The sequence below is a fragment of the Mustela erminea genome, chromosome 11 (assembly GCF_009829155.1).
Source record: "Mustela erminea isolate mMusErm1 chromosome 11, mMusErm1.Pri, whole genome shotgun sequence".
In the NCBI taxonomy this organism is placed as follows: Eukaryota; Metazoa; Chordata; class Mammalia; order Carnivora; family Mustelidae; genus Mustela; species Mustela erminea.
The window spans coordinates 77,824,117-77,842,059 of record NC_045624.1 but is presented as its reverse complement, the minus strand read 5'-3'; the positions used below and the strand labels follow the sequence as shown (position 1 = coordinate 77,842,059).

Sequence of the window (17,943 nt, the reverse complement as noted above, 5' to 3'; positions counted from 1 at the left end):
AACAAAAAAGAGAACTGGCATAACCTACAGCTGGAATCCAGAGTGGGCAAGCATAAGTAAGCTAATGGACAATGCTTCCAAAAATGAACAGAATCCCAAAGTAATGGGAAACAGCCTTGGGGCGAAACGTTGCAAGCAAGCCTAACTGAAGAGACTGGTATTTCCACACTGTAACTTACAGGGTGAGTCTTGAAGGGACACACACACACACACACACACACACACACACACACACGTGGTAATAAACACCACAGAGACATAAATAATAGTATCTGAAAGGACTATTCAGAAGGTTTATTTCAGGCTGTCTCACCTGTTCTTTCAGTTAACATTTATTACCTTGCCATGGAGATCTGTGTAATTTACCATTTATGAGAGCAGACCAGGGTGTAAGGTGCACCATTTGGTGCTTGAAATATTGGCTATATGACAGAATAAAGAATTATAAAGTCTGGAAAGACTCTAGAAATCCTCTAGGCTAAGCATCTTATTTTAAATATGAGAAAAATGGAGTAAGAAGTTTGGTAGGCAAGTAGGGATACCATTGAAAAATAATTCATCAGTAAATGTGTTCTGCCATATATAAAGATAAACATACTGAGTGTGAAAGTGATTGAAAGGAGGTGCTTACTCTCCTGAGGTTGTCATGAAATGTACTCTAATTCAGCTTCTTTACTACATTTAGCGTCTCTCCCTGTCCACGTCTCTTGTCTAAAATTTGCATTGTTCAAATTCTCCACAAAATTTTCACCAGACATGTCTCCAAATCCTTTTGACTACATGCAGAAATAAGATCCACCCTCCAAGTACAGATGTTGCTAAAAATGAAGGCAAAATAATAACCATAACTTCAAACATCGAAACTAATTAAATATCATCTCTTCCCATTAACTTTTAGTAACTGACCTATCTCTAACCAACCCCTGTACCTAATATAAACATACTACCACTCTTGTGCTCTCAAGCGCAGTTGGTAGACTGGGCTCCAAAAGTGTGAGTGTGTATGAGTGATATGTTGTGTGTGTGTACGTGATTTTTGACATTTAACTCTCTGTTGTATGACACGGCACATGTCAATCTTCTACATTGTTGACTGCTTGAAAAAAGAGAGACCTAGTTAAGTCACTCTTGTTTTCCAGCACCTTCCTCAGTATCTGCCACACCCCAATTCATATGATCTCATTTAAGTCTCTCACTTCCTTGGTAACAACATCATGGAAGAGATGGGTGCCCTCATTTCCTAAGTTAAGAAGCTGAGTTGGGGGGACCTGGGTGCCTCAGTCAATTAAGCCTCTGCACTCTGCTCGGGTCATGATCCCAGGGTCCTGGCATCTAGCCCACTGTCAGGCTCCCCACTGCTTCTCCCTCTCCCGCTCCCCCTGCTTGTGCACTTGATTTCTCTCTCTGTGTCAAATAAACAGGTAAAATCTTAAAAAAAAAAAAAAAAAAAAAAAAAAAAGCGGAGCTAGGAAGGCATAGAACAGAGACATAAGCCTTATCTGCTTCCACATTGAATATTCTCATCATTCGAGCAAACTATATTAGTGATATCCTTACTGCCAAATCGAATATGTGATTTTTAATAACAATCTTATCTGACTTCCTTTCGGTGTGCAATATTACTGACAATTGCTTTCTTCTTGAAATAGCTTTTGTTCTTTGTCATGGCACTCTCAATGAGTTCCCCACCTACTATCAAAGTATTTCTTCTCGGGATGCCTGGGTGGCTCAGTTGGTTGGACGACTGCCTTCGGCTCAGGTCATGATCCCGGAGTCCTAAGATCGAATCCCACATCGGGCTCCCAGCTCCATGGGGAGTCTGCTTCTCCATCTGACCTTCTCCTCGCTCATGCTCTCTCTCACTGTCTCTCTCTCTCAAATAAATAAATAAAATCTTTAAAAAGAAAAGGTATTTCTTCTCAATTGACTTTATAGTATTTTCCTCTGTTTTTGTTTTATTTTGTTTTGTTTTTCCCCTTAAATATCGTTGTCCCTTGGGATTGTGTCCTTGCTCACTGATCTCATACTACATATTTCCCTGCACTATTTCACACACCTCCATGACTTCAAGAACCACCAGTACATGGGTGATTTCCAAGTTCATAATTCCAGACACCACCAAACCTCAGGGTTCCATTTTCAACTGGCTATTTTGGCAGCATATCCCAGAGCCACTTCAAGTTCGACATGTCCAAGTATAAAATTCATGCCCTTACACAATATTTGGTGTTTTCGCTATCAAATATCAGAAGATATCTCTTTGTGAATTTCCCTCATCTCTGGTTATCTTCTGGAAATCACAATTACTAAGAATATAGGAGTCTGTGTCTATGGGCAGGTATTAATGTTTCTGGGACAGTAATAGGGAAGAATTAAAATGCATCAAGGATCCAGTAGGACAGGAACTTGTTGCAGCCTCTCATATACATTATGATGTCGCTATCTGCAGTATCAGTCAGTATACGAACGGGGAAGATAAGACCTCTTATGACTTGAAATTTTACGTATGTTTTAAAGGGGAAACAATCACTATCCTGTTAATTTCCCACGTACTTGTTATGTTCCCATCACAGCAAAGCTCTTTCAAGATTTTTTTTTTTTTTAAGGCTTTATTTATTTGAGAGAGAGAAAGTGAGAGAGAAAGAGAGCATGAGCAGGGATGGGGGAGAGGGAGAAGCAGACTCCCCTCTGGAGCCTGACACCGGACTCAATCCCAGGACACTGAGATCATGACCTGAGCTGCAGGCTTAACTGACTGAGCCACCCAGCTGCCCCTTTGATTTCTTAAATGCTCTTTCCCACCTCTGAGATTTCACATGTGCTTTTCCTTCTGCCTGGAATATTCTTCCCGATGCCTGTCTCTTTGCCCTGCAATTTCCTGATCATTTTCAATATCTGGTTCAAAAGTTACTTTCTCAGACAGAAGATCTTCTACAGCCAATCTAAATCCCACCCATTTTTCCTAACCGTGCCCTGTGACCACCCCCCCACTTTAGCACTTACCACACTTTTCAATGATATATTAATCTGTGTTTTCTTGTTTAAAGGATATATCATTTAGTAGTTTGCAAGCTCAGTGAGTACAAATATAACTTCTTTTTTCTTTTTATCTTCTATAAAACTACTGTTTATTTAGCACAGCATTGTGCACACATTGTTAAGTAAATGAATATTTTCATATTTTATATTTATATTGTAGCCACTAGCCATGTGATACTACTTATCTTTATTACTTAAAGTTTTTATTTTAATTCCAGTGAGTTGATAACACACATGATACTATTTAAATTAATATCAGTTAAAATTAAATAACATTAAAAATTCAGCTCCTCTGTCACACTAATCAAATGTTAATACTAATAGCCACATAGCTCCTATGTTGGAGAGTGGACATATGGAACATTCCTATCATCACGTAAAGTTTGAGTAGACAGACTAGTCTACACTAAGCAATTAATAAAGGAAAAGTAACAAATTAAGGACTTATTAGACATCCATATCTAGATTCTATGCATTCTATTCTATTCACTTCTATTTCCTTTAGGGTCCTTAGTCACAAATATTTCTCAATCCAGATGGTTCCTCAAATTATTGCTAAGTATATCTAACCATCAAGTCACTTCTTTTCTAAAAAAAAAAAAACATTGATAACTTCTCATTGCCTACAGGATAGAGTTTGAACTACTTAATATGGAAAGAAGACTTCTTATCTTCCAAATTACCACTCTAATCTCGAATGACATTGCCCCCCATATACACCCCTCCAGTTCCACTTTCAACAAAATTTCACCCTTCTGGAAACCAAATATATGCTGTTACACTGCCTGAAAGGCTTATCCTTTCCTTTCCTTTCCTTGATGTAGTCCTCCTCCTTCTATAGGATTTGATTTTTGAGCTTCGTCAAATATGCAGTATTCTCAGCTCCTACCTGTCACTTAATATTGTGATTATCGGTTTGTATCTCTATTTCCTTCAGTGTGCTGGGAGATTTCAAAGAAAGGGGACAGCGGTGTACTTATCTCCCAGGGTCTAGTGTATTATTGCATTTTGTCCAGATCTTATATTTTGTTATTATTGAGATAATGAAATAATATAATAATGAGTGGGTTACAGAATTGTAAAGACTCACTCTTATTCTATAAACAATCTTTAATAATTTTTGTGTAATTTTTGCCTATTTCAATAAACCTTCTCCCCACCAATCACAATACACTACACAAATAGTACTATCTTTGACAGGTCAATAAAATGACTTTTACTTGAGTTTAATAGCTGAAGAGGTAGGGAACACTTAAATTGTCACCAATTTGGAGGCTGAAGGTCATCAGCTACAAATGGAAACAAATAAAAACAACAAAACCAGAATATTTATAAGTATATGAGCCTGTAGGAACATCCTGGTGGAATAAAGAGTATAAAGAACTCCCACATTACTAAAAAGTTCTCTAAACTCAGTAAAGTGTACACAGTTCACTTTTACTTCTCTAACATGATCTCTGACTTCTTGGATCTTTGCTTATATCTATCAAACTCAATTTTGTTTCATAGCATAGACATACATTTGTTATTATTTCTTGAAACTGAAAAGCAGTGTTGTAATAATCCCATGGGGGTTAAAAAAAAAGAGAGAACCAACAGAGAGGAATAATATGTTCTGAATAATGTCAGAAGAACATTTTATGTGAAAATAATATTTAACAGCAACTATGAGGCCAAACAGTTGTTTTCTTTTTAATTAAACTTATTATTTATGGGACGCCTGGGTGGCTCAGTCATTAAGCCTCTGTCTCTGGCTCAGTTGTTTAGCCTCTGCCTTCGGCTCAGATCATGATCCCAGAGTTCTGGGATCGAGCCCCGCATCGGGCTCCCTTTTCGGTGGAATCCTGCTTCTCCTTTTCCCACTCCCACTTGCCCTGCTTGTGTTCCTGCTCTCTCTCTCTGTCAAATAAATAAATAAAATCTTTAAAAAAATTAAAATATAAACTTCCTATTTTGACATATTTATAAAAAGGTTTCAAGTCATTTTAAATCTTGTCAGTGAAATCTCCATTTACAAGTGCTCATTTTTTGCCACACTTTAACCCTAAATTATTAAGTAGAGTTCAAAACTGTCAGAGCATGCTGCAATTAAGAAATTTTAGAGATGTATGCAAAACCAAATGTTGTAAACATTTGACGAATGGATCATATGTGTAGTGGGAAATTCTGAAGATGGTACTAACTAGAAACAGTGATTGAGTGAAGAGAGGTAAGAAGGACCTCCATTATATCTTCTTTTTTTAGAGGAAATTCATCCATCACATGTCCTTATTTGATCTCACAATTTGTTAGCTTTTTATCCAAACACAATGGCTTGACAAAATCTTGCTGTGTGGCCTTCGAGTTTTGTGGTGGGAAGATTCCTGCACTACAATTCTCTCAGCCTTTTTAATTATATAGGAGTTTGTTCATAATTAAAACAAAATGCCCAAGGCTTGTAGTTAAGAGTCTCTATCATAATTTTAAAATAAAACTTTCTAAACGGGGCAACTACATTTTTCTTCAATATATTCTTCCACCTCTCACATAGCTTTCAGTACATTTAACAATAGGGTACAAATACTATTTTGTAACAGATGATTTTCTATCACATGTGTTAGACCTACGAAGAAATAAGTATTGAACTCCTTCACAAAACACTTGTTATCGGTGTTCATCAGAGAGTGACTTGTAAATCTTTTTTGACATATTTAATGTAGTTCATTTATGTAAATGATGTCAATCCACAGCCCCGCTTTTCAGGGTCGGAATACTGTTGTTACAAAGCATGCTTCAGTACACTAACATGCTACGACTCCTCCAAGCATGGCCATTCATCTCTAGGCAAGAGGCTTCAAGAGAAATTACTGTGAATTCTTGGACTCTGAAAGAATGAGGATGCTTTTTAGAGAGTTCTGTCCCCTGGGGGTAAAGGGATCAGTGGGAGGCAGCATCAGTGGCTAGGACACTAGGAAAAGAGTGATGTGTGCTTGGGAGCTGGCCTCATTCAAAGCCATGTTTTCATTAGCACTTTTAAGCTCTGTGATGGTTTGTATTTCTGTCTCTGGAAGTGTTCAAAAGCCTGAGGGTACAGATGGAGACAAAAAAGTGATCGGCTCAAATAGAAGAAAATGAAAAGTTTGTACAAGACCTAAAAAAAGCTTCCTATTCAGAGTACTTATTAACTTAACAGCTCTTTTTTAATAACAGAGTTTATGAAAGGTGTCTGGCGATTTAAGAAAAGTTATTTCAAGGAAGATAAATCCAACTAAAAAAATAATATATTGAAATCAAAAGTGTGAGCCAGGAGCATTACTATTCTATAAAGCTTGTATTCACTCAAATGAGAACTTGAATGGAACAAATGGAAGTGTTTCATAGAATTCTGTTTTCCTGTAACTAACATAAAATGGCAATCTTAAAAAATGAATTGCAGTGTTCTTCACAAAAAAAAAAAGTTCTGCATTTTGCTTTGTTTTTTCTTCTTATCTCATTCATTCTCAAAGCCTAATCTAGATAAATGGTCTAGAAAATATTTACTATAGTATTACTATAACCACATTTTCAACTTACTCGATCCCTATAAAGATACATAATTTTGCATGTGTGATGTGTTTTCATAAAAATACCAGACCTTATTCTGTTAGTGTTTAAGTTACTCCAGTGATTACACTACTTTCAACTTCAAAATCAAATTTAATGTCCAAAAGCATTTTAATTTCCATGGTCCAGGACAATGCAGGGATCTTACCGGGAATAGCGAATACTGGCAAAGGGATAACCCGTCAAAATAAGGAGCGAGCTGCCAAAGAGATCTAAGTCAAACCTGGTTAACAGTTCTTACTGGGGAAAAAACCCAAAAAGCAAAACAATGAAAAAAACCCTAATACTAGAAAAATTTGTATCCTTTTCTTTTCTTTTCACTTTTGGATCGTAAAAACTATTCATGTAAGATAGTGTGAATTTATCTTACCACTTGTGAATGATGGACATTGACTTTTACTTTAACATTATATAATTAATTGTTCATACACACACATACATGTCACTTAAGTAAGATAAATATATCTTGCCTTACAAACTCTTCCAACTCGAGAAAGGATGGTCTTATCAGAAGTAGTGCCTTCTTGAGATGATTCACGAAAGAAGAAATATATTTTATCGTCATCTGGATTATAGGTGTCCGGTATAGGGAAAGTTCCGATAAATTTTGCTCCTGTTTGAAAGAAAAGAAGCTATGAATTACAATACGGAGACAACGCATCCAAGATAGCATCATCTTGGGAACAAGGTGTCTTTGAATGGGAAACAATGATCAGCAGAATAAAAAAAAAAACACAAAAATATGAACCATAAATGGAATGAGTAAAATGAGACATACCCACAAATATACAGGACATGATACAGAAACATGCATTAGTATGCAGGGATCTCAAACAAGTTCTCTAGGAATTCCAGAGAGCCGGTGAGAACATGACTGGCTGATGTTCACAATTGCTTTAACTCAACAAATTTACCTAGAAAGTCCTTTCAAACCTGGAGAATCTACGATTTTATATTTTCCTTGTATTTGATGGAGTCACTGTTTTTTTGTTTTGTTTTGTTTGGTTGTTTGTTTTTAATCACAATGTATAGAATGAAGAGCTTAGGGAAAACTAGAAACAACACCCCAAATTTTTATACATCATGATGTTACTTGCCACCTTTTAGGGAAAAGGGAAATTAAAACAACTAATTAATAGAGCTTGGGTTGACTCCCTTGTAGGTTCTGGAGACACTCTTTGCAGGTTTATATCCTATCTCTCCTATCTCTCCCACTTACTACAAGGTGGCTTTATGTGAATTTTTGTCTTCTTTATGTCTCAATTTCCTCATGCCTAATATGAGGCTATCAATCATCTACCTAATAGGATAACTGATATGATAACCAAGTGAATTAATGTATGTAAAGCACTTGCTATCTGGTAGTGACTGACACACAATAAGGGTTCAATAAATGTTTCAATAAATTTATTTATTTATATTTAATTTATAATATTAACTGTATAATTATTTTTATAATTATAACATTAAATTTTAAATATAATTTTTAAATTAAAATTTTAAATAAAATATCGTTTTATGATTATAATATTAATTCATATTTAATTTATAATATTAATTATTTGTAAGTGTTCAGTAAGTTTATTATTAAATGAATCTTCAGGATGATAATCATGATTACGAACACAAACAAGAGAATGAGAGAAAATTTAGCATATCCACACACTTGTTCAAATAACAGGTAGCTGATAAAAACAAAGTACACATTCTAAACATACTGGCATGGAAAAATGCCCATAATATAGGTCAAATGAAAAAAAAAATATTAGAAACTCAACTAATCCCTTGGCCCTGCACCAATGACAAGCCAGTTTGGATTACTCATTCCTTGTTTAAAAACTCTGGGGCATTTTTAAGTCTGGGTTTTATAGAATTGTGAATGAACCAAGTGACAGATCTGTAATGAGGTGATACTAATTTGGAAATTGTTCTTCTGATTAAGGCAAAATAGAGAGTATGGTTATTCGAGAAGGAAGAACCTCAGTGAAGTAGAAAATGGGAGATGCCCAGAGAAAAGCACAGAGCAGTCTTTAGGAAGTAGAGCAGGAAACAAGAGAAGACAAAAGAATTTCAAACCACAACCACCAGCACCATAACAAAAACAAAACAGAAAAGAAGATCAACATTTGCCCTATTGTCATGTACCCCAGGAGTCCCGAAAATCATCTCCTGCTAAAGCAGAGCAGTAGGCCAATAGCCCAGTAAACAACTTTCCCAAGAGCTTTCTTCAATAAACAAAAGTTAATGTTTGATTCCAAGTGATAGGTAGTTCAGTCTTTGACATCCCAGTCAGGCTGGGTCACTGGGGTCTCCTATCCAACCTCTTCTCTGCTTAAATGGGAAACTTTAAGAGGAAAGTGAGTGGGAATTATGTACATGAACTTTCTCTCCTTTGTTCTTTATTATTTCCGAGTTCTTTTCCTGAAGTTTAGAACTCCAGTGGATGCTTACGCTCTTGATAATCTCACTTTTCATACAGTCCTAGGTTACTTAAAAAAAAAATAAAAATAAAAAAATAAAATTTAGAAAATCATGTAGGGTTTTGGGGGATGCCTGGGTGGCTTGGTCGGTTAAGCATCTGCTTTTGGCTCAGGTCATGATCCTGGAATCCCAGGATTGAGCCCTGAGTCTAGCTCTATGCTCAGCAAGGAGTCTGCTTCTCCTTCTCCCTCTGCCCCTTCCCCCGCATGTATGTGCGCTCTCTCTCGCTCTCTCTCTCTCCCCCACTCACTCTCTCTGAAATAAATAAATGAAATCCAAAAAGAAAGAAAAAGAAAGAAAGAAAGAAAGAAAGAAAGAGAAAGAAAACCATGTAGGGTTTTGGGGTTTCTGGGTGGCTCATTCCACAAAGTGTCCTACTCTTGATTTGGCTCAGGTCATGATCTCAGAGTCCTATAATCGAGCCCCACAGTGGGCTCTATGCTCAGCAGGGAGTCTGTTTAAGGATTAGGTCCCTCTCCCTCTGCCCTTCCTGAGCAGGAGCTGGACATCTGCCCTTCCTGAGCAGGAGCTAGACACAAAAGGGATAAAACTGAAAAGATATATGAATTATAGGAATATGATTGGCTTGTTTTATCTTAACAAATATTTGAACTTTAAAAGGGGATTCACACAAATAGAATTTATCATAGCACTCAAATAATTTAAATAAAAGTTCTACATGAAGCATGTTACCCTTGTAACATTTATATCCTATCACTTTAATGATTGAGTTGAATTTATAATTTAAAAAATAACCTTGTAGTACAAATTTACAGTCCTTTCTCTCTAGAGAGGAAATGAGAATTTAGTGATGTGAAACAGAAAATCATTACAGGTAAAAGGAATTCCAGTGTGAGAGACAGAGTTGCTTGTAAAGCTTTCCTCAGATACTCAGATGGGTGAAGTGGTTAGAGGAGACAATTGGTAAGTCTTCACTTGTTTACTGAGTTCAACAAAAAATATAATTCTATGACAAAGTGGAATGTAGATGGTCTGCAGGGTGACCAAATAAATATGACAATTCCTATTCTCCTTTTGCAGAAATGCACAGAAAAACCTATTTTAGGTATTGAAAATACTATCCAAGTTCAGGTATCACCATTTGAAATGGTCAAAGGTAGAATATGACACCAGTCTACATTCCAGGAATTTTATCTATGATATCAGTGGGGGAAAATAGAGTAAATACTAGCCAATTTGTATTTCCTTCACCTTTTAGCTAATATATAATACAGATGATCAATAGATCCTAGATGTTCATAGATAAATAATCACTTACATTCAGTGACTGTTGATTTTATTGGATTCTCTTTTAAATGTTGGTTCTAAGTCCTATAAGTCAACCATTTTGGAGTACTGTGAGAAAACTGAATGATGGGGATTTTGAAGCCAAATGTTTATTATAGGAAGAAATCTAATTATGAAAAATGAGGTAGTATCAAACAGTACTCTATTGTGTGATTTCAATAATAAGCATACTCATGAGGAAAAAATAAATGCGTTTCAAGAATATAGAATATCTTTCTTGCAGATTCAATTGAGGTCCTGTCTTAGAAGAATATTAATGCTAGTATTTTAGTACAGAAACTCTTTCTTGAGTTGCTGCCAAGTTTGAGTAAAAATAGTTATCGTTTAATCAGTGTATGACATGCACAGTTGTTGCATTAAATAATTTAAAATCATAACAATAGACACCTGGGCTTTATTACAATGGCACATTTTCCCCCTTCGGCATTGAAAAGACATGCTCTAATGGGGATAGAGTTTAAAATCATGCATTTTCACAAATGAGCTATTAGCATGACATGTAGAGGCACTGCCTAGTGAAAATGGCATCAACCCACGGAGCCTGCGATATGCGTCACCAATCTCTTTGCACCGGATGAGCACACCCACACCGTGAATTAACAAATAGTGACTTCCTTCCTTTCCTTCCCTTCTTGCAATATCTTCTCACTATCCCTTTTAAAAAATGTTACCCTTTCAGAGCGGAAGGAGAATTTGCAGACAACAGAATTCTCCAGGAGAATTTCAATGAAACACAACTTTCAATGAAAACTGCCTCCATATGTTAAAAATAAAAATTTAAAACAGAAGTTCTCATCTACTCCAGCAAAGAAAATAAAAACATACGCATCAGAGGCATCATTGTTTGTTTTCATTTTCCAAATGGTCATCATACTTCTAAGCTTTACCCTAAAATTCTCATGAAAACTCAACTGTATTTGAGTAACCACTCAGACTTGTATCTACATTCCCGTTTCCTGATGGTTCTAAGATTAAGTTGATTAAGAAAAGTGAGAAAGAGAAGTGTGGAACCATCCAAGACTTCATCCAAAACCGCCCATAGTACTGCATCTTCGCAAGTTTTCATCCTCCTGGTGAGGTATTTAGCAGACGGATTGGTCTCCCAAAGAAGAGGTCGGTATTCACACTTCTTAAGGTTACTGAACCTGGATTAGACAAAGTCCTAGAGGAATTCTGACAAGGATCCTTGGACTGGTAAGTGAAGAGGATAGCTGATCTTGCTCTGGCTAATTTTGGACAGGGCAAAGAACAAAATACGGGATACACACAAGCATTAAGGATTTTATGGATTTAAAAAGATTTACATAAGAAGTGTGTAAATCTGGCGATTCACAGACCTGTACTCCTGGGGATAAAAATACATTATATGTTTATTAAAATAAATAAATAAATTAATTAATTAAAAAAAAGATTCACATAAGATCATACTTTTTAAAAGGTTAATTATTTAAACACACTCAATTGCAAATTTAATTTAATTCTTACATTTCACTTAATGTAATATTGCTTTACAATTACAAGAGTTTAGTGATTCACAAACGTAAAATTAGCATTCTAAACTAAAAGTGGAAGTACAGAGAGGAAAATTTAACAGGAAGAAAACCTTTCAAACTGTCTAACCAGAAATACATAACACAATGATGTTTTACTGTATAGTAGAAACTGATTTGACATTGACCCCGACTCTGTCATTTGAAATATCGAATATCTGTCAGTTCTTTCAACCTCGCAACAATTTTATGAGACCAAGGCATGAGTTTCACATACATCTAAGTGAACAGTAAAGAAAATTTATACTTTTGTTGCATTATTTGATTGTGAGCTACTGCACACAGTTAATAAATAAGTACCCTTTTGACCAGCACTGTCTAATAGAAAATCCTGTGATGATGGAAATGTTTTACATCTGTGCTGTCCAACATGAGAGTCCCTAGCCCACGTGGCCAGTGAGCACTTGAAATATGCCCAGTATGTCTAAGGAACCAAATTTTAAATGCATTTAATTTTAATTAATTTAAATGTACATGTGGCTAGTGTCTACTATATTAGTGCCACTTCAAAGCAAGTAGTCTACATCAGTAACTGGTACATCAGGTCCAATGTTAAGGCAGAAATAGCCTCTATTCCCGTTACGGCCACCAGAAGGGCAGTCAAACTTGTGACTCGGGAGATAGGGTACACTACCGCTTTCCAAGGTTTGGTACTGGAATGGAAGGCCAGGCTTGGGGATAATAGACCTGGACACACCTTCTTCATGTTATCTTAGTTTATGGAATATGAGGTTGAATAAGATCATGTCTATGATAACCTTATTCCCAGTAATCTTTGCAGTTTCCCAATCACTGTATTTTGTTTCCCCGTCCTCCCGATTCCAGCGAGATGATCCACTGACCTCTGTCTTGGGACCCCAGGGTAACTCTATCTGGAAAATGGACACTTCTCAGAATGGAAAACAGAAATGCTTCCTAAGCAAGTCAATCTTTTGCCTTAGCCAATCAAGTACTTCCTCATTATAAGAAACTCATATAGTTTCTATAATTTCTCCCTTGCTGTGCCCTAGTTTCCACGAACTGAGAAGCTCCTTGGCTGAATGGGTCTCCTGAAACATCATGCTCTTCTAATTCTGGGCTGCCTGTCCATCAGCAAACAGCTGATCTGATGTTCTCACTAACCCTGACTTCAGAGATTTTGCCACGGTCTTCCACATCACTTACCCAACCACATGTTCTCTCTCTGCTCTAGCACCTGCAACCAAACCCACATCCTCAGTTTGCTATCGCACAACGTAGTATGTAGGCACCGCCTTTGTCTGTAAATAAGGCTCCAGGAGCAGGGGATGTGCAGTCAAAACAACAGAATTTAAAAAAAAAAAAAAAAAAACAAAAACAGAATTTAGGCCGATCATAAAATATATCCTAAATGTCAAGAAAAAAGTATCGAGAGCAAGAAAGACATTCCTGACTTTCAACCCCACATCTACTAGCTATCTGTGCACGGTATATCTGACTTCTAGTCTATCCCCCATATGTAAAGTGGGAATAGTAATTCTCTCAGGATTATACCCGTAAATAAAATAATACTTTAAAAGTGCCTAAAATAGTGATATTATACAAAATAAGTTTAAAGCAGAAGAGATTAGCAACAGGAAAGTGGATTAACAAAGAATAAAATAGTGGCAAGAACCCAGAGATCAAGTGATGCTGAGCTACAGAATGATGGTGGCCATGGAAACAACAAGGTCGACAGATATTTTGGCGGAAGTAAAGGCCCTAGTGATAGATAAGATAAAAAGGGTGGGGGAGAGGAAGGAATAAAAGATAACTTCAAGGTAAATGGGTGGATAATGTTTAGAAAGTTAAGATAGTTAGAAGTCAGGAAACTGGTGTTGAATGGCAGGTTCTAAAGGGAAAATAAGATAATTTAAATTAGATTCCAGGGATTTTAGATTTTAGATCCAATTAGTTTTTTACATATCTCTATCTCTATCTGTATCAGCATATATTTAAAGAAACTCAAGCAAAGGATCACAACTTAAACAACTTGTAAAAAATAACCATAGCTCCCCTTGTGGCACTACCACGGTGAAGGCTTAGATCTCTTTATTCACATATAAAACATCAGTTTCTTTCTTGTGATCTGGAAGGAAAATATAAGACACGCAAATAAATATTTTTAAGGGCTCTGAGTTGCAGAAAAAAGGTTTGGAAATATAGTTTCAGGAAACATGAACACAGGAAACAGTTGGGAATCTGAGAGTGGATGAGCTCACAGAATTATGAAATGCAGAGAGAAAGAAAGAAAAGGTGGTCAATAGTTAATAAATGCTTATCAGATGTCAGTGGACCACAGAGCCTTTGGTGTTTTAGTGCCACCTCCTGTCTTTTTTACCATCAAGAATAGTGACTATGATGGTGATGACAGCATCTACTCTGAACTCTTAAAATTGTCTTCCATTAGACTTCCCAGTATGATCTTCCCTATATGATCTAATTTAATCCTTAGAACACCCTGTGAATAAATACTATTATTATGCCAAATTTTTGACAAAACAATGTAGACACACAGAAAGGCTTCACCAAGTTCACAAATAAGTGACATTCAGGATTTAAACCTACATTATTTAATTCCACAGAAACAGAGCTGTGATTCTTGTCTAAACTAGGACACTTTCGAGAGATACAGAACATTAGAGGTAGACTGGAAATATGAGGGCAAACTGGGTCATATGGTCTCCTGGCCCGTAATCACTAAGCATTTTGCTTTGACTGTCTTAGAACAACAAATGTTAGTTTTCCTAATTCTTAGTCCTTTGCTTGCATTCAGTCCACTAAGACTTTTCTACTTTTTTTCTTCCTTTTTCCTTTCTTCCTTTTTACTGACTTCTTTAATCACCAAGTTCCTTCAGTATCCAAAACCTTCTCTTGAATTCCGTCCTCATAGCCTTGGATTTTTCTATCCCCAAACAAATATCTTCTATTTAAAATATTTGTTGCTGTATATTCTCACATCCATCTCCACTGGCAATACCTCTGTTCTTGTCCCGTATTTTCCTATTTCCGTGCTATGGCTTCTTTCACTATCCCCATTCTCTTCTAGTGTTCTCTTCATGCTAGTGTCAGTTACCTTTATAAAAAACAAAGATCTGCTTCCCTGATTAAGACCATGGTATGGATGAAGGGGTAAGAAGGCACAAACTTCCACTTATAAAATAAGTCCTAGGGATGTAAGACACAGCATGGTGACTATGGCTAATATACTGTATTGCATATTTGAAAGTTACTAAAACAGTAGATCTTAGAAGTTCTCATCACACACAGAAAAATACTTGCAACTATGTATGGTGACGGATATCAAATAGACTTTTTGTGATCATTTTGCAACATATACAAATATTGAATTATTATATTTTACCCTTGAAACTAATATAATGTTATGTGTCAATTATACTTAAAAAAAAAACAAAACAACAACAAAAAACTAGGCCATAGTTAACTTCCCTGTGGTATCAGGATAATATTTACAGCTTTCCAGTCCCAACTCCCACTCTCTCCTAATGATTCCAGTAGCTGTCATCTGTGAGGTCAGTAACCCTCCCTTGTCATCTTTGTAAACCCAGGAGTAGAACAGCATTCATTATACCAAGGGTCCTCAAAAGTTGTTACTAAATGTTAAACCAACTCAAGTCTTCCTTTGTGATCCTTTTCACACAGCATTAGAAACATGCTAGTCAAATAATAGTTGAATAAAGATTTCTGACATTATTAATTCTGCAATGCCATTGACTTCTAAATGGACCTGTCATTGTTAAGGGATAAACAGAATAATCTCTGAAAAGAGTGGCAATTTAATGACATTTGCCATCCCAAGATTAAGAAATACAATCTATACTTCATTTTAAAGCCATATGTATATCTTGTTACCTAAACAGATATGGGTAAGCTTTTCTATTTGGTAAAAATCCATGGAGTCACTCTCAAACCAAGTATTTCCACAAAAACCTCACAATGCTCAGGAAGATAGTCTTGTCCTGACTGAGTGTAGAGAAATTAATGAGAAATCACATAGTTGGGAGATATTCTAAATTTGTCTTCCCCATTAATAAGGCTCTTCTTAGGTCAAGGGAGAGCCCATTGTTGTGTAAACAAATGTATCTGGAGGTTCAGACTAAAGAGATGTTTTAAAGTGTTTTTCTCTTCTGTTTATGTTGTCACTGCTTAAGTGATACTGAGAGATGGAGAGATAGCCCCTAGGAAATGTCTACCAAGGCCTCCTGCACTAAAACCCAGTATTTATGGTGGGAACGAGAAATGTTGTTTGTCTGCTTAAATGGCAAAATGTTATGTGATTCTGCCACGCTATATCGCAATAAAGTCCTATGATAATTAGAAAACATTAGACTACCATGATTAAATCTGACCTGCTGTAAGGAGAACATAAGCAAACAGTAATTAATTAATTAGTCAATTAATTCATTAGTGGCTTTCTTAAAACTCAGAATACTGTATGTTTTTTTAAAACTCAGAATACTCAGAATAAAAAAGTCCTCAGATAAACTAATGTCAATATTTTTTTTTTTAAAGAGTTTATTTATTTATTTGACACAGAGAGATCACAAGTAGGCAGAGAGGCAGGCAGGCAGAGAGAGAGAGGAGGAAGCAGGCTCACTGCTGAGCAGAGAGCCCGATGCGGGACTCGATCCCAGAACCCTGAGATCATGACCTGAGCCGAAGGCAGCGGCTTAACCCACTGAGCCACCCAGGCTCCCACTAATGTCAATATTAATACACTTAAAATTTTAGAGGGACATTCAACCCAGGTATAAATTACCTTTAACCAAAGAAGTTAGCATCACAACCTACCCCCTTGTCATTAGGCTCATAGATAGTATTTGGCTTAGTCATTAAAAAACAGACTTCAGGAGAAAGATCGCCAACTTGAGCCCCAGGGTCTATAAGTGACCCGTTATAAGAATTTGACCAAATTTCTCAACCTCACTCTGTTTAGTCATCTGTAAAAGGCACAAAATAAGAATGCATACCTCATATGTCATTGTGGACATTTAAAGGATCAATTAGAGCATGGAACAGCATCGAGGACAATAGCACACTCTCAGTAAGTGTCAGCTATTATTATTATATACACAACAGGTCCTGGGGATTTGTCTTAGAGGGAAATTAATCAAATGTATTTTATAATGTTAAGCTAAACCACTTATTCCCAAACACCTCTGAATGAGTAATAATGAGTTTCTTATCTACCCAAAAGCAAAGGCAAAAAAAATGAAAAGAGAAAATCACTAACCATTGAGCCAGTAGTGCTCTGAAATGTCAGTTCTGATGTAATGATGGTCGTGAGTAGGCCCAAGGGACCGCGTGAATGCCGTGTCTTTGCCAAGGAAATCAGATGCTGTTCCAGAGTAGAGGTACTCATCTGAGAGGGAGAAGAAAATACACAGGACTTCTATGAGTACAGCAGCAGATACTACTGGCAATACACTAATTTCATGGCATGAAACCAAAGGCGTTCCTTGCTTAATATGAAAAGATACTGTTTCATAAATTTTACATTCAAATTTTGAAAAATGTGTAGCGTCAAAGACCGGATAACTCAATGAACTTTGGTATGTTGATGCTAGAGACCTGAAGATAAAAATGGCCAAAGTCTTCAGAATTCATAACTGCATATGCATTAGCTTCTCTTATGAATAAGCTCTTCCTCCTTTCCCCTCTCCCCACAAATAATTCAAAGATACACTATAATTAGGAGTTTGTCTTTGTAGCAGCCCCCAAAAAATACTAAAAAGCAAATGCCATAATGAGGAATGGATTGCGTAATTAGTATTTACTTAACCGACACAACCTCAATGACCACAACTTTTCTCTGCCTAACCTCTGCTGAAAGGGAGCTTTCAGCACTGAAGTCATTCTTGGTAATTATAACATGTTGCATTCCTTGTAGCTAATCACATCTCTAATGGTTCTGATAAACAGGAATTCCTGAAAAGAAAAAGATGTGGCTATTACTGCATACCGA

At 36.4% G+C, this 17,943-nt stretch overlaps 1 protein-coding gene across 4 annotated transcripts in view; it reads right to left on the bottom strand.

Annotated features, from left to right (window-relative positions):
• Window positions 1-17,943, bottom strand: part of SEMA3D (semaphorin 3D) — a 201,910-nt gene that overhangs the window by 55,211 nt on the left and 128,756 nt on the right. For all 4 annotated transcript variants that reach the window (XM_032304901.1, XM_032304902.1, XM_032304903.1 and 1 more), the window contains 2 exons: window positions 17,212-17,340; window positions 7,092-7,234 (listed from right to left, as the gene is read on the bottom strand). In XM_032304901.1, coding sequence (XP_032160792.1) covers window positions 7,092-7,234; window positions 17,212-17,340 — 272 coding nt within the window. The remainder of the gene's footprint in view (window positions 1-7,091; window positions 7,235-17,211; window positions 17,341-17,943) is intronic.